We start from the raw sequence: 27,946 nt of genomic DNA, 5'->3' as shown, positions 1-27,946 counted from the left end.
TTTGGTGATTCATATTTTTTCTACATTCATTCATGTTCTTGCACAAAAATGAAACATTGTTTCTCACAGCTACGTTTTTAACATTTAACAGTTTAGTGCCTCAGTTTGAAGAGATAGGCAAGGTGATTTCACAGCAAAATTCTTGTATAGGGCTAAAAGGGCATTGAATTAGTTATACTACTTATTTTTATATGCTCTATAGGATATTATAATTTGTATTGACATGCATTATAAAATGCAGCACATGTTAAAAAAAAAGAAAGAAAACCCAAAACTCAAAATAAAATAAAATAAAAAAAAACACAAAAATGAATATCTGTATGGCTAAATTTACATCAAACCTCAATATATTCCCATTCTTAAAAACACATTGTCATCACGGCAGTGACACATCAAGAACAGATTTATAACACAAATACATCTCAACTAAAACTTTAATCCTTCACTTCCCATACAACAAAGACCGTAAATAAGGTTGCTAGGATGTGACAGTGAAAGGACAAAACTTGTGCATATTACAGCTTCAAACCATGACTTAATGCAGTCCTGCTGATGGTATACACTGGTATAATGGTATAAACTTACTCAATCTGGTGTCTTGGATGGAAAGACAGTAAATAAGAAAGTAAAAAGTAATGTTTTATTGGTGATTAAGGACCCCAATGTCCATAATTGACAATTAAATTAAGATTATATAAGCAAAAAGATTCACATTCGTGTCACCAGTTGGCAGGGGAGGCTGAACATGAACAAATGCGTACTGTTGCAAGATAGCCTAAGCCATACTCAATGAGGGAGGATGTGAACTATGCCACTGATGATCTGATATCAAACAAAGCAGCCATCAGTCTTTTGCACTTGTTTTTTCTTTATCTTGTTTCTTTTTGGTTCTCCTCCACCATTTTCTGTGCCACCTTCCAGTACTCAAATAAAAACTGGTGTAAACATTTAGTAGCAGAAACTGTCCGGCCTTCCTTTTCATTGATAATGATCATCTTTATAATGAAGTAAAAAAAAAAAAACAATGGGTTATGGGATGTGTCCTGTGGCCCGGCAGCAGAGAGTGGCAAAAGGAGCCAAGAGTTACAGCGTGGGAGGCTTGAGCCCATACTTCTTGGCCACCTCTGTTTGGGCATAAGCAGCATCACACAGGGAGTAGAGATGGGCCATCTCCATCTCTGACTTGGCCAAGTTGATGGCCTTGTTGAACATGTCTATAGCCTTGTCCAGATTGCCTCTGTGGAAAAAATGTAAAATGGTTGTTTAAAAATTATATATATATATTATTTTTTTGTCCGAACAACCCTCTACGGACACCTTGGCAATTGAATCGCCATTGGCTAGTAAATATTTTAGTTTACTCGCCAGTCAGTCAAGCTTTATAATAATCAAGTATTATTTAAGAATAGAACTTTAGTAATTAGAAGTAAACTTAATAACCATGTTTGAATGCTTATTAGTCATTTTAACTGAACATTTTATCTGGACTGGTGCTTTTTTGGTCATTCAGTGTTTCTGTAAAAAAAAAGGTAAAAAAAAGAAAAGAAAAACAACAACAAACCTACTAAAATACTGATAAGATGATAATAATACGATTTCTACTAATAAGAACTATAAAAAACACTAAGGATTAATGAGCTGCTGGATTCATGAATATTATACAGGTTATGAGCATTTGCTCGAACTGATTTGCTGAAATCAAAACAGGGACGATAATAGGTGAGCGCCAGCCAATGAGATTGCCGTTTGCGCATTAACTCCACCCACTACCAGAAAACCCAAGTAGTTCTTGAAAGCTGAAGACTTCCATAGGAATGTTGTTATTTTGACAGGAAAATCCAACAAAGAATATTGTTTAAATGTAGCGCGTCAATTCTCTCTCTCTCTCTGTCTCTGTATGCAGGGGTTAAAGTGGAAAAAAATCCTGAGCCTGGGGGGGGGGGGGGGGGTTGTTTGGAGAGAAACTCCACAGACAGACTTAATTCAAATATTGACGATAGTAACAAAAATACAGTAAAAAGAGCTTAAAGTGCTTAAAAAATGGTAAACAGACTGAGATAGACATGAATCTCTTCAATGATTATGTTTGGCACCATTTATTTAAAAGCACAATGTCAAATAAAGTGTTTTTTCCTAAACAATAACAAGTGCTTAAAGTGCTTAAATAATTAAGTGCTCAACGTGATTAAAGAACTAAACTGCTAAACTGAAGATTAGAAGTGAAATCAAGGCTATTATCACTTTTTTTTCTGGGATGTAACTCGCATGTTGATTTGAAACCATCAGTCTAGTGAACGCTTTTTTTGTCTTCTGCCAGTTTTCTACACAGGGTGACCAGTGGCTGTGAAATTCTGAATGACAAATCATTTTCTGCTATAAATGTGCACACACGTATTTTTTAATTGCAGACATGGTCAGTCATAGACAACGGTGTGTCAGCTAATAGTTGCTCCAGGCTAGAGACCTGCACTCCCGCAGGAGTACCGCGGAACCCAGCGCCACCGAGTGCGGCGCAGGACAATATTTGATGGGTGAATGCGGACGCGGGCGGCAAGATATTATTGTGTCCGGGTTGCGGGAAAATAAAATTATTTGCGGGACTCCCGCAAAGTGTAAATATCTAGACCTTTATATATAATAAAATAAAATAGACTTTGCGGAATGGGAGGATGCGGATGATACCATAGACAGCGACGCGTAATTCGATTCATAAATAGCGATATATTTAAATGTCAAATTGGATGGATTAGAAGCACACAGACCGGATGATGTCCTCCAGTGGTGGAAAAGACGAATTTCCGAGATTAAGCAAACACGCCATGTACTTTGTATTCCAGCTAGCGCACCATCGGAGAGCACTCGCGTAGCTACGGGTGGGCCTGGGCCCACCCACCTGTCAGTCAGGCCCATCCAGTGATTGGCCTCACAATGTAGCCTAACAATATTCAACAATAATGTATTTTTGACACGAACATTAGTAAGTTGCTCTGTTTCATTTTAGTTTAACATACTTAGCTAAACTTCAGTGTCCCTCTGTGAAATGTGCTCGTCGTTGTGAAGAGGGGATGGGCTGTTCGCAATCTGACTGCAAAATGCGCTATGCGGGCATTTCATCATCACCATGACAACCAAACAAGAATCAAGAAACATTAAGATTTATTTTTATAGGTCAAGTATTGTGATAATCGCAACAGAAGGAGTAAATTATGTTGCAATTATCACAATACTTGACCTATAAAAATAAATCTTAATGTTTCTTGATTCTTGTTTGGTTGTCATGGTGATTATGAAATGCCCGCATCAGATTGCGAACAGCCCATCCCCCCTTCACAACGACGTGGTGCACATTTCACAGAGGGACACTGAAGTTTAGCTAAGTATGAAAAATGAAACAGAGCAACTTATTAAAGTTTCTTTTCCACTGTAAATCGGATAAAAACTAGTATCAGAGCAACAATGTTGACACATAGACTGAACTCTTTGTCCCTTCTCTCATTTGAGAGAGAATTGACTGAATCCTTGGACTATAACGAAGTCATTGCAGTGTTCAACTCAAAGCCCCATCGTCTCCTGTTATAAGTGCATCAAAAGTAAGCCAATCTACGTTTACTATGTACACTAGTTGCCTAGTTAATGTTGTTATATAACGTGGTTTATGTGGCCGCTGAGCCAGACCAAGCATTGTTTTTACACAATGTCCACTACTGTCCTGCTGATTTAATGATGGTGTTTTTTGCATCTGTCAGATGCGCGTGTGTGTGTGTGTGGTGTGGCCGCGCACAGTGGAAATGCTTATCGTTATGTTCTTAACACTGCTTATGATGACATGATACATGCTTGTGCTCTCATTAAACTGTGGTGTATTCAAGAAGCAGGTGTACTGTAGTTGTGTTGGCCTATTTTGATAACAGATGCATTTTAGGCTGTGCCCACCTGATTTTCTCTGGGCCCACCTTTATTTAGCTTAACATTTAAAATTGGTCTATTTTGTTATTGAGGAATAAGGATATTTTTTGTTAAATGTTTGAATGAATTGCTCAGGCCCCATAAGCTACTTTTCCTTTGAAACTGAAATAAACCCAGGTTTATTATTATTATATAATTTATTAGGCTATATAGCCTAATTATTAAAGGTATATATTTTTTATTTACATTTCTTACTTTTTTTTACTGTATTTATATGTTCTAAGTGCCTTGTTCATGTTCATACTTTTAATTAAATGCAAATAAAACGAAACATTTGTTTATTTTCCGTTTCTTTTTTAATTTATATTCAACAGGGGAGCAAGTGAAAAAATAAGAGTAGCAGGCAGAATATGCAATGTATTAAAAAAAAAAAAAAGAAAAACCACTATACGTTTACCCGCGGGATTTTGCGGGCGGGAGTGGGACGAAACTTGATTGTTTGCGGCCGGGAGTGGGAGAAAATAACATATTTTTGCGGGAGCGCAGGTCTCTACTCCCGGCAACGTCGTGGTAAGTTTGAGTGCACGGGCAGCGGCTCTATGACCGGAGTCTGGTGCTGCGTTCCAGGCAGGTTTTAGCTCGCAAACTTTCTGAGCGCAAAGAAATTTTGCTAGATTATTAATTTTATTGCAACGTTACATTGTCCTTAAAATCTATTTTTCAACGTGTACCACTTGCATAAACACTGCATCCGTAGGCAGTATTATCCGTAGGCGCTGTTGTTTCGCGTGCTGTGTGACGTCAGAACTCGGAGTACATCGATCTAGTACGAGTTCACGGGTGGGAAGTCACGGGTTTGACTGCCGTTCCAGTGCACTTTCAGAGGTTTAAGGTTGGAAAAACACGGGTTACGGGTTGCCTTGCACGCGACGTAAATCATAACGAGCAAGCACTTTCTTACCGCTGTTGGCATACAGTAGCTTCCTCGAGCAAATCATGCAGAAACAAGCCCCGGGCTCTCTCAGTTTCTTGCACCAACTGCCAAAAAGCGCCATTTATTTTTGAGTCCTTTATCTATTGCTAGAAGTCTAGGACATCATCCCAAGGCTTCATAAACTTACGCTCCATTTTTGTTTTCTCCGACAACGCTAACGTGACATTTACGTATGAGCGTCAATCATCCTGTGTTGCAAGGACACGCCCTTCTCTGCTTCTGATAGGCTTGTAACGTTAGTTAAAGCTGCGTTCCTCTTATATGATTGGTATAAGAAATAAATTGGCTCGAAAATATTAAACTGCATGCGCAGGCTCTCAAATATTATATATATATTTTTTCCTCACGGCCACACGCCGGAGATCCGGCACGGTGCCGGAATACTTTAAGCCCTGTGTATGTATGTTAGAGAAAGCGACGGCGATTTGTGCACCTTAACACTAGAGTTAACGGTACATTAAATACAGGTGCACTTCGCATCCACTCAAAAAAAAAAGCACAGATCGTCTGAGAATCAGCTGAGTGTTCGCGAGTGAAAATATATCTGTGCTAAACTTATACTTAAGCCTCCAACTAACACACTGGCAAGTAAAATCATAGAATTTATTAGCAATTGGGTAATATTAGACATCATTTAGTAGCCAGAAGGAAGATTTAGTCACATATGCGAGTGATTTACTCGCAATGTAGAGGGTCGCCAAAGCTAAAATTATAAGGTTGTAATAGCCACATAAAAAAGTTTCAATATAATGAACGATTTACAAATTAGGGATAGAAAAAGTGGGAAACCATGTAACATCACAAACCTTTGGACTTCAATGGTTCCCATGGTTTCATAAGCAAAGTCACATTTATTGTCAATTTCAATGGCTTTGCTAATGAGTTCAAGGCCCATTTCCAGATCCTGTTTCCACTGAAGCTGCAACAGACTGCAAAAGAAACACAACTGATTAGTATTTTCTTAAATAATCTTGTTAATCCATTCAAGTTCAGTTAAGTACACACATACAAAAAAGAAAACTAACCCTTTGTGGACATATGTTGTGGCATTGTCTGGCTCTAGTTCAATACATTTGTCATACATTTCATCTGCTTTACCAAACTGTTGCTGGTCTGTTAGTGCCTATCACCAAAAAAAGACATTACATTATAGTTAAGTAAAGAATGATAAAGAGGTAAACAATGATAAAGCATAATTTTATAAATGGTTTCATGCAATCAAGGTGAGCAATACCTGTGCATACAGAGCATATCCCTCAGCACACTTTGGAAACCTCCTAATGACATCCTCAAAACCATCCATGGCTTTCTGAACCTGGGATGAGTTGTTTCCAGTGTAGGCCTGCCGGTACTATGAGAAGAAAAAAAACGCCAATAACAATTTTTACAAAGAATAAAATGTAGAATTTCTCATATCAGGTTTTTCTAGTTGAAAGTCAATAGTAGACCACATACATTAAGCAGAGGAATCATCTCATTCAGACAGCTTCAAGAACAGTACCAGCATGGTACTTACCAACGCAAAACACTTCTGGGCCTGGGCAAGTGCAGAGTCTGGTCGAAGCTTTATACACTCATCAAAATCTCCCACAGCCTCCTCTACCTGATCCAGCAGAATCTTCAACTGAGAAATTAAATATTACCAATAGGATGCCAAGACATTCCACAAGTCTGATGTTGTTAATTACCAGTTGTTAGGGAATGTTGCAGAGCAGCTAAGCAAATTGTAATTAAGAACGATAGTAAATGAAAATGAGCACCATAAATTCCACGTAGCTGCTATTTTGTACAAACATCAAGCATGTGTAAAAAGACAGATTCCACTCCACTTTTAGTGTAATGCTGTAAACTTGCAGCTTTAAAGTTTGCCTTCTTTTAATTCAGCTAAGAAGTCACAGTGGGACAACTCTTCTAATGGTATATTTCTATAAAAATCTTCTATTGGTCAAAACTATTCATGTGATACAAAATATGCAGGTTAGAGTTCACCAAACTTTGGAATTCAACAAAATCCACATGAACGTGTGTAAATGAAAGTCACTGGAACAAACAAAAAAACAGTTTGTTTGCCCCTTAAAAAAGGAAAAGAGTTGACAGACTAAACGAGTGATACAAAGATTTATCATTAAATAATAATAATAATAATAACAACAACAAATACAAATATTTTTGCCTCAGAAATGTATTCTTCTTAAGTTTAATAGAATATAAATAAAACAACTTGTCAAACAGTTAGCATGGATTAGATACACGTAGGAATTTGGGTAGTCGGTTCTTCAATGCAAGCAGCTCACAACAGTCGTCTCTACTAAGAATATTAAGCAGGCCAGAAAATGTATTTGAGGTGACAAGGTCATTAACTCAGCAGGGTCATGAACTCAACAGGGATTTAAGTTGCTATTACAACGGCACCTTACTCTTCAAAAACTGTAAATGAAGGTTATGGCTGAAACATTAATATCAAGAACATTATACACATAAGGGCTTTAAGAATTTCTTTAGACGAAAACTCCTACAAAGTCATCATACCTGTCCCCTGTGGTGGTAGACATCTGCATTACGGGGGTCGATCTCTGCAGCCATGTTGAAGTCTTGCGTGGAGAGCTGGGGCTGCTGCTGCTGCATGTACATGCTTCCACGTTTAATGAGTGCATTAGCACGTAACTGAAACCCATCAGAAAGATGCTTTAACACCGACAGTTAGGGCTGGGTGATACAGCCTCAAAATTATATCACAATATTTCAAGAATATTTGCAGTGATATTTATGATTAGACATGTGCCACTATTCGGCAATACGATATATCATGGTAATTAATATGCACGATATTGTTATCGTGGGCACTTCTAAATACTGTGAATAATTATATATTACAAATTATTAATCTGAATTGGGAATGCATTTTAAGAATACTATTCCAATCAACTGGTCAAAATGCACAACACCGCTGTATGTTGCTTGAAAGATGCATGTGCGCTCTGATATAAACAAGCACGCATGAGAAGCACATGGGGAACACGTGAGAGACGTGTTGAATGAAAGCACATTCACTCTCTGACAGCAGATGGCGCTAAATGCAGAAAATGCAGCCCTTACCCTGGAAACCCCATAAATAAAGTAGCTGCACTATTAATCAACAAAGATTAATAACTTCTGTAGCAAATTGAACTATTTTCTCATTGTAAAGCGATACCTATTGGTCTTTACAGTTCTTTTGCACTTTAATCTGTGTAAAACTTTTAACTTTATATATTTTTTGTATTGCTTTATTGTATTTAAATGTTCAGTTATTTTTGTTATAAGAATAAAGTTATTTAACCTGTTATACTGTATTATGACTTTTTTTAAACTAAATTCCAATACCGAGATAATACCGTTTAGCGCAGGGGTGCCCAACCCTGCTCCTGGCGATCGACTGTCCTGCAAAGTTTAGCTCCGATCCTAATCAAACACACCTGAAGCAACTAATTAAGGTCTTCAGGCTCACTTAAAAATTGAAGGCAGATGTGTTTAATTAGGGTTGGAGCCAAACTTTGCAGGACAGTCGATCGCAAGGAGCAGGGTTGGGCACCCCTGGTTTAGCACAATTAAATCGCAACATGAAAATTTGATACCGACATATCCCTATTTATGACGATCTAGAAATAAATAAATAAATAAACAAAACTATGTTTTATTGATGACTGCAGCTGGATGGCAGCAGCATTTATTAGTGCAAACACAATGAAGGGCATTTTCCATCCTTCGCCAATGAGCTACTGTCAATGATGACTGACTACCTAATTCGAAGTGATAATCTATCATGATAAAGTGGTAGAAGAAACATTATAGTGCAATAGTAGTGACCAGCTTTGGGCTTTAAAAAAGTAATTAGTTATAGTTTCTTCTCACAAATATTAAACGAGTTTGTAACTAAGTTACATCATTATAAGTAAACATTACCCGGTAAAGTCACTATTGCATTACTTTTTTTATTTAAAAAAAATATTCAAATATGTCAAATAACTTAGATGCCTCCAATATTAAATGTTAAATTAATTAAATGGAAACTACATGGAACAAATTATTATTTTTAAACATTAAAAATACTTATTTAACACTGAACATTTTTTTTACATTCTAGCAGACTTTACACCAAAGCGGCACAATTTAACTTAAAATAAATAAGACAATAAATTATATTTTGTGGCCATTTTGAATTAATCAGGCATGCAAATAAATGCAGACATGCGGAGCAGAAGGGAGTTCTTTAAAACCTTATAAAATATTACAGATCCCAATTTGAACAATATGTGTGAATGTTAAAATAAATGTATTAAAAAGAGCTGTTGTAATTATTCACACTATTATTGTCTTTAATTTTATTTAACAGAACAACAGTAAAATTACAATACTAACATCTATGAACGCTGATGGAGCTTATTTAGACAAAAACCTGCAGGAAGTCCTCAATGCTTCTTTTTGTTGATAGCAGCAGATTTATAAATTACCGTATTTTCCAGACTATAAGTCGCCCTTTTTTTCATAGTTTGGCTGGTCCTGCGACTTATAGTCAGGTGCGACTTATTTATCAAAATTATTATTTGACATGAACAGAGAGAAATGAACCAAGAGAAAACATTACCGTCTCCAGCCGAGAGAGGGCGCTCTATGCTGTTCACTGTGCTCAGTGCACCTATATCCTACACTGTGCAGCATAGAGCGCCCTCTCGCGGCTGTAGACGGTAATGTTTTCTCTTGGTTCTAAATAAATGCGACTTATAGTCCAGTGCGACTTATATATGTTTTTTTCCTCATCATGACGTATTTTTGGACTGATGCGACTTATACTCAGGTGTGACTCATAGTCCGAAAAATACGGTATTCTCATTACTATTTTGGGAAGATGCACAAATCACATGCCTTGTAAAAATTCATAAATATGTTACTGAGCAACTGACAAGTAACACAGTTTTAGCGCACATTCCACTCGCGGTTTGGACTTTAAACCCTGGCTACGAGACAGCACCCGCGAGCTTGTGCAGAGCTGTTTGAACACATGAAATCAATGCATGTATTAGAAAACATAACATTCTGCAGTGTATTTAATTGTTTAAGACCATTTCATGATTTTAATCATCATACAGTAACCAGCAACAACCACCTCTTCCCCAGCTCATTGGAGACATGAGATGCAGTACTAAACAGTCTCTCGCTGCCGGCGCTTGTAATGATCTTTGTGTTTTTCTCTGACAGTTTCCAATGCTTCCACACTACAGTCATGTTTGCTGCATTAGTGCGCATCTCTATTTGATCCTGTCACATCATTGATCGGTATAATTTATTCATCTTTTTGCCATTTTCGGCCGAATAATTTCGACTGACATACATCCGGTGCATCCCTAGTAAATGCATCATTGCGTCGCTACATCACTGATATCATGATGACACTTTTATCAAGTAAAAATCTATATGGTGAGATAGTATCAATAAGACACTTAATTTGGAAGATGATGGCAGAAAGAGAAGGCTTCTTATGATCCAAATCCTATTACCTTGACATTGGCATTATCCATGTTGATGACACGGTCAAGATCAGGCTGTGCAGCTGTAGCGTTGCCTATCAGTAGGTAGAAGGTGGCTCTCAGTAGAAGAGCTTCGGCTGTGTATCTGCCTCCAGACTCGATCTCCTTTGTGCACTCACTGATGATCTTATCGTAGTTCTCCTCCTCCATATACTGCTTAGCCTTTAGGAAGCCTGAGCTGAGGACACAGTAGTTCAATACTATAGTTAATTAACAGTAATATATATATATATATATATATATATATATATATATAAACAAACATTCAAAATGTAGGAAATGATTTTGATTCAAATGCAAAAGAAAAACAATTAAACAGCAGCAGCAATAAAAATCCTTTTTCTTGAATTATGGTTATGGTTATTCATTCATCTCCGCTAAACAAGGGGAGCTGGTAGATTATTTTTGGAAAGTGAAGGCAAATGTCTTTACACTGGGGTTGTGATGGTACATTGCCTAGCTTGTGATCAGGGGCCTCATTTATAAAATGTTGCACAGAAAACATCCTAAATATGATTTTCTGATAATCTCTCAAATATGCATGCGTGCGATTCATAGACTGAACGTTCGCACAGAAAACTCGAGCTGGGGTTCAACACTTCGCTGTGCAACTGGCTGTTGAACTTTCTGACTGGAAGACCTCAGACAGTACGGGTCGGCAGCAACACATCCAGCATCATCACACTGAACACTGGGGCCCCCCCAAAGATGTTTGCTGAGCCCCCTCCTCTTCACTCTGCTGACCCACGACTGCACACAGTCACACAACTCCAAACTCTTCATCAAGTTTGCGGATGACACGACTGTGGTTGGTCTCATTAGCAAAATGAGGAGAGCCAGAGCCCCACACCCCCATCATGTACACCTTCTACAGACGCACCATCAAGAGCATCCTGATGAGCTGCATCACTGTGTGGTATGGCGCCTGCAACGCGCCCTACCGGAAGACTCTGCAACGCATAGTGAGAGCAGCTCAGAAGATCATTGGTGTCTCTCTCCCCTCCCTCCAGAAAATTTATGGGACCCGTCTCACCCGCAAAGCCTTCTGCATCGCAGGTGATCCCACCCACCCGTCATACAGCTTTTTCGGTCTGCTGCCATCCAGGCCAGGACCAGCAGACTGAAGGACAGCTTCATCCATCAGGAAGCTGAACTCTCTCCTGAACTTGCCCCCCCCCCCGTCCCTCTTCTGCCCCAGGCACCTCTGAACTATGACTCATTTAATTAATTAATTAATGTCATTAACATATAAAATATCACTAGTCATCGTCCAAAATCTTTCATTTAGAACAGTAAGCTGCAAGAACAGCTTACATTTTCAAAAACTTACAGTACTGCGACAAGAAAAAGTGTGTCCGTCTGCTCAGACCCTGACATGACACTATGCACTTTCCCAAATCAAAGGCAGTTTTTTCAAATATGCTCATTGTGGTGGATTTAAGCACATGCACATTCTAAAATCAAATCTGTGCATATGCATGCTTTATAAACGAGGCACCAGATCTTGTGAGCACGTATTATAAGAATGCAAAACTGAACATTTAGAATTTAAAAAGTGTACAAATCTCAATGTGAATGGGCAAAATATAATGCCCTCAGGTCTCACCTTCCTGTAACCTCCGAGGCCTCACCCTCTTTGTCTTTATCCTCATCTTTCTTTTCCCCCTTCTGTAAAGGCTGTGAAATTATGTCATCAGTAAAGGAGCTGAAGTAGGACTTGATGAACTGAGGAGATGGCATAAGGGGCTCCCGGTTCTGAGAAGAGCAAACATGAGAAAGCAAACAGGAAGAAGCAAAAAACAAAGAGAGATGCTATAAATATATGATGCAGTTTGTTACAGTCTTAGGTTTGTACCTTTCAATCACATTCCCACCTTGTATTTTTCTTTGGCCTTCTCTTTTCCCAGCTGTTTCAGAACTTTGTCTGCCAGCAGCATGCTCTGCTGGTTCTGGAAAACCTCAAGAATACATACTGCTGTCACATCTATAAAAAATAAAAAAGCCAATTCATGACAACTTGATAGCTGATAACAGTGATTGTGAGAGCAATTTGTTTAGTAACATGAGGTGCTAGAGATGAAACACATAATGCATGACTTAAAAATCTTCCACACAAAGCAAAAATTCGAGTGAATTTCAAATTTCAAAAACACAAATCAAAAACCAGCAACAATGCTAACCTTCTAAACACTCCTTCTTGTTACCCAGTTTTTCCAGTGCTTTGGCACGCCTAAAAAGGGCTTTTACATAGCAAGGATTCAGCTCAACTGCCTGAGAGCAATCTTGTATCACTTCTGTCCATTTCAGCTACAACACAAAAATAAACAAAAAACAATCATTCAGACACGTAACATTTTGTATGGGATACTACAAATGATCATCTGACAGAGACAAACCTGTTGCTCGTAGGCTGCAGCTCTATTCTGGTAGAAGGTGGACAGATCTCCTTTCTGTTCTTTGGGACATAGGCTGATAGCGTTGGTGTAGCACTGGATCGCCAACTCATATTTGCCAGCCTTAAAGTATTTGTTTCCCTTATTCTTAGCAGACTGTGCTTTGTCAAGGGGACTCTGGATGGACAGACACAACTATTTTAATCAAAACTACAAAAGTATAATGACTAAAATGCATGCTTTCGTTTATATATATATATATATATATATATATATATATATATATATATATATACACTTCTGTTAAACTGTTTCATTAAACCCTGAGTAGAAATTAACTAGTTCCTTTTTCAAATGACGTAAATTAAAATTCAGACACAAACTAGATCACAAATATTTAGAAAATGTGAATATTATATATTATAGCTACACACAAAAAAAGCAATTATCCTACAATGTCAGAAGACAGTCTACATACAAGAATTTGTCAAATCTGACAGGACATCAGCAAACAGGCCAGCAGAAAAAAGTTAACTTAATTGTATTTGCTAAGTTCTTTGTTGTAAGCGTAGTCAATGTTCATCTCAAAAGAAGCTACTGATTAGCAGGTTCTGCAACAGTAAGCTTCACATGGTGATTCTGTTTGTGCGCCTAATGCATGTCTTTCCCTAATCTACAAATGAAAACACTATATCTTTTTTCCATGCTGACATTCCTGTTGAGATTGTAAAACTTTAATAAATAGACCTAGATGAAGTGAAAATTAAACCTTAAAATAATTTCACCTTCACCTGACAATACACAATCCAAAAACAAAACCTTTTTAACTATGAGGTTCCATTTGTGCCAAAATTATGTCGACCTGCTGTCTGTCTATGCTATGTGTCGTCTCAACTTACTCCTGTCATCTGTCCTTGTCGTTTGACTGTAGTGTGTCGTCTTGCATGTCAATGCTGCATGTGTCATAACTATGTGTTTTTTCATTCTGTCGTTACCATGCATCGTTTCCCTCTGTGGTTACTATGTGTCTTTCCCTATGTCGTTACCATGTGTCGTCTTCCATGTCTATGCTATGTGTCGTTTCCCTCTGTCGTTACTATTACTACGGTGTACATTTTAGGACACCCTCAGACCTCAGTCATTAAATGAAAATGCGTCATGCATCAGACTAAAAGGCTTCAGTCATCTTACAAAACGGCATTGTGACGCGGACTGAAAAGCTTCAGGTCTCAGGAAAAACGATGTCAGGTGTCAGGTCTCATACAATTAGGCATCAAACGAAACGGGCTCAGGCGGAGTATCGTGTTGCCCGGCCCCATGTGACGTCACACGCACGCCGTTCAGAGGAAGTGGTATATAATGGTTGATTGATGGCAAAAGGAGGTAAGCAGTGTCTGATATATTATATTTTAACAGTTTTATTCAAATGGTACACTAATTAAGTTATATAGGGAAGAGAACATGCATTTCAAGAGTCATGTATGCACGTTTAAAAAGTTAGTTAGCCATATTGCAACCAGCGAGCTTTTATTTTGGCAAAGTAGTAAAATTACCCTTAAGAAAAAGAACCATGGTTTTAATTTATATATATATATAAATTTATATATATATTAAGGCTGCACGATGTGTCGTTTAAGCATCGATATCGCGATGTCCGAATCCACGATAGTCACATCGCAGGATGTGCGATGTAGGCTGTCGTAGTTGATCCGTTATTCATTAACTGTACGGGCCAGTTACTCCCCTGCCCTTGACGAATGTGATTCGCAGATTAATTGAACAGCTTAACCATCATAGAGTGAAAGTTTATAATTGACAGGACTGAAAACCACATGCAAGTTTAACAGGGCAGAGAGAGAGGGAGCGCGAGAGAGACAGAGAGAGAGAGAGCGCGCGAGAGAGACAGAGAGAGAAGAGAGCACGCGAGAGAGACAGAGAGAGAGAGAGCACGCGCGAGAGAAACAGAGAGAGAGAGAAAGCGTGCGCGCGCGCGAGAGACAGGGAGAGAGAGAGCGCGTGCGCGAGAGAGACACAGAGAGATAGTACATTAGAAGTACCATCAATGTTTATAGAAATGTATATGGATTTATTTTGCATGTAATTTTTTTTATTTATGAATATATATGTATTTTTGTTTTGTTTGTTTCTATTCTGCTATGTACAATGCTTTGGCAATATGTACCTTTGTATGTCATGCCAATAAAGCAATATGAATTGAATTGAGAGAGAGAGAGATAGAGAGACCGAGAGAGAGCGAGCCGTTTTCAAACAACACAAGCGCTGTCTTGCTCTCTCTCCCTCGCGCATATTAATCAATTGACACGGTGGTGTCGATGTTTAAATCATTTAAAATGAGAATGTAAGTGTGCTCACCCCATTTTGTTTGTTTTCTAAGAAAAAATATCGCAATATATATCGCAGAAAAATAAAATATCGCAATGTCATTTTTTCCTAATATCGTGCAGCCCTAATATATATATATATATATATATATATATATATATATATATATATATATATATATATATATATATACATATATATTCTCCTGTGGCAAACACCAGCTTATATAGCCAGAACTTGATACTCCACCTGAGTCTGTTTCGTCTGATGCCTTTTTGTCTGAGTCCGTTTCGTCTGATGCCTAATTGTATGAGACCTGACACCTGACATCGTTTTTCCTGAAACCTGAAGCTTTTCAGTCCGAGTCGCTATGCCGTTTTGTCTGATGACTGAAGCCTTTTAGTCTGAGGCATGACGCCTTTTCATTTAATGACTGAGAATGTCCTAAAATGTAATCCATATAAAAATAAAAAAAATAAATAAAACGCATAGCAACGACGCATAGCATAGACATGGAAGATGACACATAGTAACGACAGAGGGAAACGACACAGACTAACGACAGAATGAGAAAAAACACATAGTCATGACACATGCTGCATTGACAGGCAAGACGACACACTACAGTCAAACGACAAGGACAGATGACAGGAGTAAGTTGAGACGACACATAGCATAGACAGACAGCATGTCGACATAATTTTGGCACAAGTGGAACCTCATAGTTAACTGCATAAAAATCTAAATCTCTGCCTAAGACTCCTCCCCCTGTCTAGAACTGGCCAAATCCCCACCCCACGTCTGTGTGTCTGTCTAATCCTCAGAGTTTACAGAGAGGTGATCTTCCTATTGGGAATAGAGTCAATTATATCACAGATAGTACAAAAGTAGCATATACATTCACAAATTGGTGAAATCTATTAATGGAAGCATCTACACATTTCCTGCAACTCCAACTAGATACCGTGTTGCCATTTTGTCGACATATTAATAGCTCAATAACTACAGGCATTATTCAGGTGTCCTTTTCAGCATATTTAAAATAATGCAAACAGGGAAGCATACTGCCAACTGTCCTTAACCCATATGCATGAAAAGAAAAATTAACAATAAAAAAGGAACACCTACAATTTGCTGTACAACTGACATATTCTGAAAAAAATCTATCCTTCTGAGACTATAAAGAATGTAATTCTCTGATCTTTAAATCTGAACATGACTTCAAGTACATGCTTTGATTCTTAATTTTGTTTGGAAGAGCAAGCAAACAAATTAAATGCAGCCACGGTATCACATTCATGTATGGTGTTACATAACTGTTACCGCGCATGTGATTATCACATATTTGTTCCATAACTTTAACTTAAACAATTACCACTGGTTCAATCAGGAGGCACTTTTTAATTTTTTCAAATTAATGCATTTCTATGTATAATTAATGCACGCATTAGATGTGACCAAAGGTTCCCACATTTTTTGACTACTTACATTCCATTCATTTGATATTACTAGATAAGAATTTTAAATCATAATGATTTAAAAACTAGTAGTTTGACCAAAAAGAATCAAGTCGAACACCACTAGGGTTTCAATGACTGGAACCATAATATGGACTGAGGGGACGGATTGCAGAGTTTGACCCTGACTGTGTGACTGAAACTATACTGTATCAAGCATGCATGTATGGGGTGAGGATTGTTGCTTTATTCCAAATAAATAGATTATGATCCACAAATAAATGTAACAAGATTCACAAAAATATATCAAATTCACAAATAAATGTACAGAGTTTCACAAAAAAATATAAAACTCACAAATAAATAAAATGAGATTTGCAAATAAAAATATATATATTTACAAATGTGTTTAATGTCACAAACACAACTCTACCTGGTATTTATTTGTGAACCGCTGTCTGTGCATTTGTAAATCACTGCACGCATTTGTGGATCGGTTCCTGTGCATTTGTGGATTTGAAACACTTCTAGCGTCGACGTGCAGATAAATCCACAAATAAGTGGACTCCACCCACCGTTTACTCAAGCCAATCAAATAACGGCCACATTGAGCTGACCAATCGTAGCACGTTATCGCTTCAACCAATCACGTTTTGGCTTACAGCCAGGGGGGGGGGGCGTCTTGCCTGATCGGCCATGTTGTGCGTACTTGTCTGTAACGTTACTTGTGGACTTGTGAAATGTCATCAGTCGCTGCCCAAGTACTGTTTCCCTTTTCAAAGTTCACATCTAGCCAAGTCCAGTTCAAATCCCCGGATGTGTTCTTGCTCCGCTCCTTTTACCGAGGATGCATGGAGAGGTGACTTGTGCGGACTTGATACGGGCCATAACCCAGAATTCAGCTCGAACCAGGTTAGCATCAATGGCGGAGGAGAAAACTCACAACTGTAAGTTATACATTTCGAAATACTATTGTTGTTTTATCACAAAATGTAACGTAGTTCTAAGAGTTTTGATGCCAGAATGTTGAAAATTTGCTCAGACTATTTCGTTACGAGTTGAAAAGTAGCCTAACCCTCGGCAAGTCCTCCTAAAAAGTAGCTAGGCCCTGTAACATTTTGTAAAATATGGGGCTGCCTGTGTTGATTCTGTAGTGGATAAACATTTGATATATTTTGCTTTGGGTATATCTAATGGGCAATTGTTTTGCCTGAGGGAAAAGTTTCCTAACTAACGTTTGCCTAACGATACTTATATCAAATGCAAACCTTATTTTAGAGTGCTCTTGTCATTTTAACCAAATAGTTTGCTTGTCTTTATTTAAAATTTTTTTACAAATTCTTTTATAATTGTATTATTTTTCATCAACTTAAATTAAGCATTATTTTTTATCAAGGGACTGCTGAGGAAACTCGGGCCTTGATAGAGTGGCGGGCGGCCAACGAAAGGCTTTTCACCGGGAGGCGCAATTCCTCCAAAAGTTGATGGGAGTGAGTATTCATTTTGAGTGCTTGTATAATTCCCTGCATGTCTGAAGGTTTGGAGCTAGATTTGGACAGTCTTCATCCATAAAAATGAATACGTTATTGAAGTGGAATCATGTAAATCTTTATGGTTTTGTTTTGCCTATAGGCATTTTGTTCCACTTCTGGTTTGGCCATAACTGCCAAACAGGCAAAGAAAAAATTGAATAACCTAAAAGATAAATACAAGGTAATCTGCCTGTTTCTCTACTTTCTGTTACTGAAAGAGGCTTACCAAGATGTGTGTAAAGACTTTCCGGTCATATTTGAAACCTAACATAGATGCATTGGCCCTTACATTTTATTTTGTAAAATGTAGTTTACTCCGTTTACATTGTTTACTCTGAGACTGTAAAAAGAATAGTTCACCCCAAAATGAACATTCTGCCATTCACCTACAATTTTAAGTTGTTTCACACCTGTATACACTCTTTATTTATTCTTTTTTTTTTTTTTTTGCTTTACACAAAGGAAGAATATTTGTAACCTAAGAGTTCTGGGGCACCACTGACATGTGTAATTTTTTGGTGCCTCAAACTGTTAGGTTACAAAAATTCTTAAGAATATCTTCCTCTGTGTAGAGCAAAAATAAAAAATGTCTAAAAGTGTGGAACAACGTGAGGTGAGAACATGACAGCATTTTGCTTTATTTCAGGAGCTTAGGGACCCACCCACAGGAAAAGGGGTAGAGGCCGGTAGTGTGACTGCTGCCACCTGGCAGTGGTACACTGCAATGGATGCTGCACTCCAGGGGCAGCACTCGAGTTGTTGCATCAAACCCACTGCCACTACAGGTGGCTCAGTCAGCACACCAGGTTCAGCCCCTTCTGTGGAAGCCAGGAGTAGCCAGCAGTCAAGAAAGAGGCGACGGGACAGCCAGGCTCTTCTTTAGTTTCTAAAAGAACAGGCAGAGAGGGAAGAGGAGAGGGAGAGAGAAGCATTGGCGAGAGTAGAGGAGAGAGAGAGGGCAGCAACAGCCAGAGCAGAGACATATGGCTCTTTTTGAAAAACTTAATAAATTCTAAATTAATGTTGTATTTAATGATAAATGATTTTATATAGATTATTTGAATAAAAAATAAAAAAATGAATGTTTCAATTTCAACCCTGGCAAATCATTGTTATAGCAACAGTGTATTCTTTATATTTACAACAAAAACACAAATAATATAAAATAATGTAATATCCAATGTCTATAGTGGTATACAATTATTTACAATCATGCAGTTAAATCTCAAGAAGAACATACCAACATTAAGAAAACGTATAAATGTATCTATACCCATCTACTTGCACATTTATTCATACCTATCTTTCTAATCAATGTCATAGCTATTTCAACTGTTTATGTTGCTCTTTTAATGAACATGACAACATCTGGAAAGGTTTACTGTCTAGATGTAGTACTGTTCAGTTAGACACCCAGGCAGTTCCACGGGAGAAGAAAGCTGAGCAGCCAGACGTCCTCGGAGATGGTTCCCTGATAGGTCCCTCTCACCCACTGCTGCATTCTCACCATCCTCGCGGCCTTCTTGTCCTTGGCTTTCCTCCTCCTCCTCCTCCTCCAAGAGATCACCTCCCATCACACAGATGTTGTGGAGGATACAACAGGCACCAATCACCTTTGGGGCGAACAGTGGCCTGATCTCTAGGGCCCGCAAGAAAATTGCACGCCAGTGAGTTTTTAACATCCCAAAAGTGCGCTCGATGATGTTCCGTGCTTGTGCATAATGCCTGTTGTATCGGGCTTCAACTTGGCCTGTTAATCAAAAATCGTGTAGAAAATGTGTAGTGTATTGCAAATTCATAACAGTACAAATTTGGTTTATCGTGTGTGTGTGTCTGTCTGTCTGACATAAAAAAAGTGTTCTTACTTGCGACAGGCTGGCGGTATGGGGTCATGATTGCAATAGGATGCTGCAAGCAAGGGTATCCCCCATCTCCCAAAAGATAGTATCCAGCTGGTGAATACAAAGCCTGCTGGTACATTGGTGATCTGCGCAGCACAAGGGCATCCTGTACAGAGCCTGGATTGCCAATATACACATCTATAAATATGCCTTTAGCATCACAGGTGCCCTGTAGAATGATGGAAGGGAAGATCTTTCTATTTATGTAGCATCTTTTTTGTGGCATTGCAGGAGGAACAATCCTGATGTGGCACCAGCAGCACAGCGGAATGCCTCATGGCCAGCAAGGCCCCCCACCTCATCCATTTCCTCTGCTTTTGGAAAATGAATAATTTTGTGGAGGATGGTCATCATCTCCTCCACAACATTGTGAACAGTCCTACAAACTGTTGAAAGTGGCATGCTGAAGTCATCTGATGTGACCCTGTAGGATGCTCAACAGGCAAGCCAATAAACCGTAACAAGTACTTCAATTTCACGGCTCCATCCATGGGCTTTTTGACGGGGCAGCATCTGTACCAGCATGTTGATGCTGTTCCTGGAGAGCCTGAAAGCTGGCTTTAAATCCTCTCCAGAAAAAAACTTGACCAGGATTGGTACCTGGTCATTGATCTGTGAATACCTGCGAGTGGGACTTTGTTCCTGTTAAAATATATAGATAATATATTAAGAATGTTTTTACTTTTGTTGTATTATGTATTTGTTATATGTATTGCTTTTAAAAAGTTGTTACTATATGTACTGTCGTTGCATTGTATTTATTATATTTTTGGATTTAATATAAGCTATATACTCAGTTGTTTTAAGGATTTTGTCTAAAATTTACTAAAATCTGCCATAATTAAATCTCCCTCTAACATTTGCTCTTTTCGTGAAGTATTTCTTTATACTCTATTTCGGTTTCATTCATTTATTGATAAGCTCTAGCACAACATTCATCCCAGAGTCTAAAAGTTGTAGCCTATATGATTATTATAGATATTAAATTGTCCTGTTTGTGTTAATGCAGTAATATGATGTGCACCTAGCTATATAAAGATGATAAACTATAAACTTATTTGAGCACCACAAAGACAAATAAAAGGTGTGTGAAGTGTAAGCTAGTTAATTTAAATGTTATCAACTGTCAAACCTATTGTACTTGTCAGTTTATTTGGTATACTGAAAAATCTAATGTTGTCTCATTACATCCCTGCAATAGTTTACATAACTTTTTGTGAGATAGTACTTTGTAGTCTGTTGATAGGGTGCCTATATGATACATTATAATAAATTTTTATTATGACTTTTCATTTGGATATACCTAACTAAGTCCACATAAGTATATGGGCAGTTTATGAAGAAAGAATAATTAGAAAAACGTACAATGCTAGAGAGACATGCTAATATGGCACGTCTCTTCGCCATCCTCCGCTGCATCCTGGCTTTTCTTTGAAGGATTCGTCTCCTCCGTTCGGCAGCCTCCTCTTCAGCATCTTGATAAATAGCAATTGCAATGGCAATCCTAAGCTGTTCCATTTTGATTTACACTTATTTACAATTGATTTACACTTTTCAACCGTATTATTTAAATTGTAGCTGAGTGGGTTTATTGCTAGATTGTTCTTAATGAAAAGAGGCAGTTGTTTCCACATATTTTATTTATTTTGAACGACGTAAATATAATCACAGTATTAATGTTACCTGAACCACATATTAATGTTTAATAGTTTTTAAAATAAAAAAGAGACAGTCGTTTAATATTATATTCAATTTCATTATAAATATAAAGTGAAAATAATCAGAGTAGGTAAATATTAGTTTTTTAATACTAATATATTTAATATATTGAAAATAAAAAAGAAGTTAATTCAAGTAAAACATGCATGCTGAGTGAAGCTATCAAGTACGCTGCCGTTCCATTTGTAGAATGACTGGACTCGCGTCCTCCCGTCCTCGAGAGTTCGTTCTTCTGAGTCCAACTTGGCATGTCCAAACTCGGAAGGACGGAAGTCCAGACTCTGCGAACTTGGTATTGAGAAATGCCCTGACTGTCTGTTGTTGGTCTCAAGTTCGGTGTCTATTCCCGCAGTTCCCTTGGCTGTAAGCCAAAACGTGATTGGTTGAAGCGATAACGTGCTACGATTGGTCAGCTCAATGTGGCCGTTATTTGATTGGCTTGAGTAAACGGTGGGTGGAGTCCACTTATTTGTGGATTTATCTGCACGTCGACGCTAGAAGTGTTTCAAATCCACAAATGCACAGGAACCGATCCACAAATGCGTGCAGTGATTTACAAATGCACAGACAGCGGTTCACAAATAAATACCAGGTAGAGTTGTGTTTGTGACATTAAACACATTTGTAAATATATATATTTTTATTTGCAAATCTCATTTTATTTATTTGTGAGTTTTATATTTTTTTGTGAAACTCTGTACATTTATTTGTGAATTTGATATATTTTTGTGAATCTTGTTACATTTATTTGTGGATCATAATCTATTTATTTGGAATAAAGCAACAATTCTCACCCCATATGCATGGGTCCATGTGCAGCAGTTTTTACAGCTAAAATATAGGCCACGCTGTCAACATATGAAGTACATGCATGCAATAATTAAACAGATACATGACTAATAGTTTACAACAGGGGTTTCAAACTTGGTCCTGGAGGTCCCGTGTCCTGAAGAGTTTAGTTAAACCTGAACCAGCTAATCAAGCTTTTACTAGGCATACTACAAACTTAAAGGCAAGTGTGTTGAGGGAATTTGGAGCTAAACTCTGCAGGACACCGGCCCTCCAGGACCGAATTTGGGCACCCCTGGTTTACAAGGAAACTGTCACATGTGGTTTTGTCCCACTCTGCCTCCTCGCCCTCGTAAAGAACACACAGCACCAGAATTTTTAAGATAAATCAAAAATCTGAACCATTAGGAATAAGATCACAGTATATCCTGCATTATAAAGGGTTATAAAACCAAGAGAAATGTACAATTCAATCAGACTGCACAGACTCTGTCTGATCACAGGTGTGGTTTAGAAGCACAAGCTTGGAAGCTAACTGGCTAATGCACTTTCGCTAACATGAGCTAGTTTGTCAAGCAGTGTCCTTGACTGAGAATGAGGTAAAGTCGGAGTGTCAATAAAATATTTACAGGCACAATAACAGGTCCAAATATATAAATTATGTGTATTAAAAACGAGGACAGTTTGGTATTGTAATTGGGCTCATTACCATGTTCTCCAGCTCTGGATTGGTCGCACCGTGCTGGCCCTGGACAGGGCTAGCGCTTCCTTCGGGGGTTTTCCTCTCCCCATTTCTTTTCCCTTGATTTTCTTTGCCGCGACTTCGGTTCCACAAGTAGACAGCTCCGACACCGAGGACAATCGGAGTCCCAACCAGGAGAGCTAGCTGCCAACGGGGGAGCCCACTCCCGGACTGAGGCTCTACGGGCTTCGACGCAGCCATCATTCACGCAGCAGAACCCAGCCAACGCGCAAACTCAGACACATACGCAACAACGAAACACCTCCTTTACAGAAACTACTCTGAGGTCTCCACGCTAAACACTCAGAAGGTGGTATCATGGGATACTGGAGGACTACGGCTTGTTATCCACAATGAACTGAATTTTGGATATTTATTTATGTATTCAGCATTTATTTAAAATATGACCGTGCTGTCTAGATTAACCATAATGTGGTAGGCTGCTTATTGTACTTTTAAAGAACTAAAATCATAGTTCCACAGAATAAATAATAATTAAAACAGGATTTTATTTTATTTATATTTTTCTCCAACACATTTAAATATTTTTTTTTCTTTCGTTTTCATTCAACCATGTTATTTTTCATCCTTGAACTTTGTAGTCTATTTGTAGTCTTTTATATTTCTCTCTCTCGGAAATTGGCCATTGTCAATCAGGGCGCTTACCCCCTACTCTGCATCTCCAAGTAGATTGTAATTACAACTTGAAATCTACAATTATGCCCCCCCCCCCCCCTTTTTTAAATATAATTATTTATACAAATAAATAAATATTCTCATAATATTAGAATATTTAATCTTAAATTTAATTAAATGACCCATTCATACACTAAATACCATTTCTTGTTCTAGCTCAATGCACAAAACTTGAGAGTTATCCAGAAGACTATAATTGTCACCCTCCTCCCCTCCACAGAGGTAGAGTGAAGAGGCACAGAATACAAGTTGCTTGAAGTACAGTGTAAAGTCTTTTATAATTTGGAGTGTCATGTCATATGATGGTGTTGATCCACTGTGTGTTAATTCCAAAGTCAATGAAGCTGTCTTTTAGAGTACTTCTTGTTTACATCCACTGACAAGATTTATGGAGATGCTGACTTCATTTTCCAGCAAGACTTAGCACCTGCCCACAGTGCCAAAAATACTATGAACTGATTTGTGGATGATATTACTGTGCTTGATTGGCCAGCTAACTCACCTGAGCTGAACCCCATAGAATACTATGGGATAAGGTCAAGAGGATGATGAGAAACACCCAAACCAACAATACAGATTATGGCGTGCGGTCCGGTCCAAAAATAAGGCTACTGACTTGTCGCGGGAATTCACAGTAAAATTGCCAGTAGCCATTGAGTTTACCACTGATAGGCCGGCAGTGCATCAGTATACACACTCACCTCACGCAGCAAACGACTCACTTTCCTCAGCGAACGAATCACTTTCCTCGCGCAGCGAACGACTCACTTTCCTCAGCGAACGACCATAGACAGTAAAAGAAATGGACACAGCGACCCCATTGAAACTCAATTGAGACAAGTGAAGCCCAGTTTTAGCTATTTTTAGCACTTCCGTTTCTGACGCGCAGACTCAAACTAAGCTTGATGACGTCAGCAACCTCTCTGACAGATGTACATTTTCTAGTAGCTCTGCGTGCAAACTGCCATCGTTAATCTTGCAGAGACAGCAAGCTTGAGCGGGGAGTTCTTTGGCGTGAGTGAGCAGGAGTAAGTATTATTTTGTATAGTATTTTAAAATGTAACGCCAGTACGCCATATTAAGTTAATTGCCTGCGAGCTTCTCCTCCTGTCTGTACGGTAATGCGACAGAGAGTCGAGTGGTTATGACGCAATCGTTACCCTATTTTTACAAAAACTGTTTCTACAGGGCCATAATGTAACATAGAAGGCAATGGAGCCCTTTATACATTGTCGTTTATCTTTAGAAATAAATAATGGACAAATGGAGTCTTTAAACGCGAAGTTATTCGCTGTCAAAGTGACGCCAAAATGAATGGTAGGTCAATGGGATGCTAACACAAGTGAAGTTCTGCTACAAGATGGCAGCACCCGGCCGACTTCAACTTCCGGTCGGCTTCCTTGCCGCCTGCGAACGACTCACTTTCCTCACACAGCGAACGAATCGCTTTCCTCACGCAGCGAATCACTTTCCTCACGCAGCGAACGACTCACGCAGCAAACGACTCACTTTCCTCAGTGAACGACTCACGCAGCGAACGACTCACTTCCCTCACGCAGCCGGCGACTCACTTTCCTCAGTGAACGACTCACGCAGCGAACGACTCACTTCCCTCACGCAGCCGGCGACTCACCAGCCGGCGACTCACTTTCCGCAGCCGGAGACTCACTTTCCTCACGCAGCAGACCACTGACTCTCTCTTCATGTAGGGACCGAATATTATAATTAAAGTGACTTCTATATTACATCCAAAAGAATATTTAGATATAACATTTAAATATTCAGAAATGTCTACATTTCAATAAAATGAAATAATTGCCTATTGCAAATTTATGAATGCATGGTTAACTTTTTTTTCTGTAGTCACTAGGCTATATGTACTGAGACATTTAAAAAAATGTAATGTAATCTATATTTTGTAAAAAAAAAAAAAAAAAAAATTAACCTGAATTATAATCTAAACATCTGTATTTTCATACAATTTCATAAATAAGTAGGCTAATAAATATATAATGTTTAAAAAAATATGATATAAACTATTTTAATATATAGTGAGAGTTAAGCTAAGCAATATGTAAATCTTTACTGGATTGTCTGTGCTCAATCCTTATCCATCTTCAAGAATCAGCTTAAAACGCATCTCTCCCATCTTTATTTGACCCTCTAACTTTAACACTTACTATTCTAATTCTATTCTTTTTAAAAAAACTAGCTTTCTAATCTTTTTGTATTCTATCGATTTAATTTTAATTTATTATACACAATTAACAAAGGCAAAAAAGACCTCTAACACTAGCTTGCTCTATTCTTTTTCTACTCAATATGTTTTTTCCCCCTTTATTATATTATTTAAAATCCTTTGTTATGTGTACTGCATTTAAGCTAACAGATACTTCTTATAGCACTTGTATATCATTGTTCTTTTGTTGTTTTTGATTGCTTCCATTGTCCCTCGTTTGAGACGGATTGAGAGACGATAGAGCTGACATTTGGAGTCACCGACTTCGCAAAAAAAAAAGAAAAAAACAAACAAACAAAAAACCCGTCCTGAGAATCCAAAAGCATTCACTCAATGAAGTCTGTTAGAATTAATAAATAAAGTTAGAATGTCCTTATAATTTAAGAAATGAAAAAAATGTTTTACGTTTTTATATTCATTGCACATTAAGCAATGCTTGATTATCAGCACATGTCGTGTAACACTTTAGAGCAAAGAAGCAAAATTATTTTGCTTAAACTCACATGAAAGTCATTAAACAGTTCTTGGAGATGCTGGGGATTGAACCCAGGACCTCATACATGCGAAGCATGCGCTCTACCACTGAGCTACATCCCCATATTTCGAACAGCATTGCTGCTTCTTTGTTTCACAAACACTAACAATCCAGTCGTGTAACACTTTAGAGCAAAGAAGCAAAATTATTTTGCTTAATCTCACATAAAAGTCATTAAACAGTTCTTGGAGATGCTGGGGATTGAACCCAGCACCTCATACATGCAAAGCATGCGCTCTACCACTGAGCTACATCCCCATATTTCAAACAACATTGCTGCTTCTTTGTTTAACAAACACTAACAATCCAGTCGTGTAACACTAGAGCAAAGAAGCAAAAGTATTTTGCTTAAGCTCACATGAATTTCATCAAACAGTGCTTGGAGATGCTGGGGACTGAACCCAGGACCTCATACATGCGAAGCATGCGCTCCACCACTGAGCTACATCCCCATTTTTCAAACAACGTTGCTGCTTCTTTGTATAACAAACACTAACAATCCAGTCGTGTAACACTTTAGAGCAAAATTATTTTGCTTAAACTCACATGAAAGTCATTAAACAGTTCTTGGAGATGCTGGGGATTGAACACAGGACCTCATACATGCAAAGCATGCATTCTACCACTGAGCTACATCCCCATATTTCAAACAACATTGCTGCTTCTTTGTTTAACAAACACTAACAGTCCAGTCGTGTAACACTAGAGCAAAGAAGCAAAATTATTTTGCTTAAGCTCACATGAATTTCATCAAACGGTGCTTGGAGATGCTGGGGACTGAACCCAGGACCTCATACATGCGAAGCATGCGCTCCACCACTGAGCTACATCCCCATATTTCAAATAACATTGCTGCTTCTTTTTATAACAAAAACTAACAATCCAGTCGCGTAACACTTTAGAGCAAAGAAGCAAAATTATTTTGCTTAAACTCACATGAAAGAAATTAAACAGTTCTTGGAGATGCTGGGGATTGAACCCAGGACCTCATACATGTGAAGCATGCGCTCTGCCACTGAGCTACATCCCCATATTTCGAACAACATTGCTGCTACTTTGTATAACAAACACTAACAATCCAGTCGTGTAACTCTAGAGCAAAGAAGCAAAATTATTTTGCTTAAACTCACATGAAA

The 27,946-nt window shown here is 38.2% G+C and overlaps 1 protein-coding gene and 5 non-coding genes across 6 annotated transcripts; all 6 read right to left on the bottom strand.

Annotated features, from left to right (window-relative positions):
- Positions 1 to 416: 416 nt before the first annotated feature.
- LOC132161217 (mitochondrial import receptor subunit TOM70-like) lies at positions 417 to 23,645 on the bottom strand. Its single transcript, XM_059571112.1, has 12 exons — positions 23,308 to 23,645; positions 12,861 to 13,034; positions 12,645 to 12,771; positions 12,339 to 12,448; positions 12,071 to 12,219; positions 10,435 to 10,642; positions 7,430 to 7,564; positions 6,417 to 6,524; positions 6,135 to 6,251; positions 5,926 to 6,023; positions 5,707 to 5,829; positions 417 to 1,237 (listed from the first exon to the last, which is right to left on the bottom strand). Exons 1-12 carry the CDS (start codon positions 23,542 to 23,544, stop codon positions 1,084 to 1,086), a joined length of 1,740 nt encoding a protein of 579 aa, XP_059427095.1. The 5' UTR covers positions 23,545 to 23,645; the 3' UTR covers positions 417 to 1,083.
- Positions 23,646 to 26,800: 3,155 nt separating this feature from the next.
- On the bottom strand, positions 26,801 to 26,872 carry trnaa-cgc (transfer RNA alanine (anticodon CGC)). The gene has a single exon. It is a non-coding gene; the product is annotated as a tRNA-Ala (tRNA).
- A 124-nt stretch (positions 26,873 to 26,996) lies between these two features.
- On the bottom strand, positions 26,997 to 27,068 carry trnaa-ugc (transfer RNA alanine (anticodon UGC)). Its single transcript has one exon. It is a non-coding gene; the product is annotated as a tRNA-Ala (tRNA).
- A 122-nt stretch (positions 27,069 to 27,190) lies between these two features.
- On the bottom strand, positions 27,191 to 27,262 carry trnaa-cgc (transfer RNA alanine (anticodon CGC)). Its single transcript has one exon. It is a non-coding gene; the product is annotated as a tRNA-Ala (tRNA).
- A 310-nt stretch (positions 27,263 to 27,572) lies between these two features.
- trnaa-cgc (transfer RNA alanine (anticodon CGC)) lies at positions 27,573 to 27,644 on the bottom strand. Its single transcript has one exon. It is a non-coding gene; the product is annotated as a tRNA-Ala (tRNA).
- Positions 27,645 to 27,768: 124 nt separating this feature from the next.
- Positions 27,769 to 27,840, bottom strand: trnav-cac (transfer RNA valine (anticodon CAC)). The gene has a single exon. It is a non-coding gene; the product is annotated as a tRNA-Val (tRNA).
- Between the last annotated feature and the right edge of the window lie 106 nt (positions 27,841 to 27,946).

This window comes from Carassius carassius, chromosome 17 (genome assembly GCF_963082965.1).
Source record: "Carassius carassius chromosome 17, fCarCar2.1, whole genome shotgun sequence".
In the NCBI taxonomy this organism is placed as follows: Eukaryota; Metazoa; Chordata; class Actinopteri; order Cypriniformes; family Cyprinidae; genus Carassius; species Carassius carassius.
Note: the sequence above shows the minus strand (reverse complement) of the source record. Positions and strands in the feature narration are given on the sequence as shown.

What these genes read in the sequence shown, in the direction of transcription:
- LOC132161217 (XM_059571112.1), bottom strand. Translation starts at nt 23,544, where the DNA reads ATGATGGCTGCGTCGAAGCCCGTAGAGCCTCAGTCCGGGAGTGGGCTC. An exon ending in ATCCAGAGCTGGAGAACATG is followed by an intron (nt 13,035 to 23,307) that starts GTAATGAGCCCA and finishes CTGTCCATCCAG; the next exon opens with AGTCCCCTTGACAAAGCACA. An exon ending in GATATGCTCTGTATGCACAG is followed by an intron (nt 6,024 to 6,134) that starts GTATTGCTCACC and finishes TTTTGGTGATAG; the next exon opens with GCACTAACAGACCAGCAACA.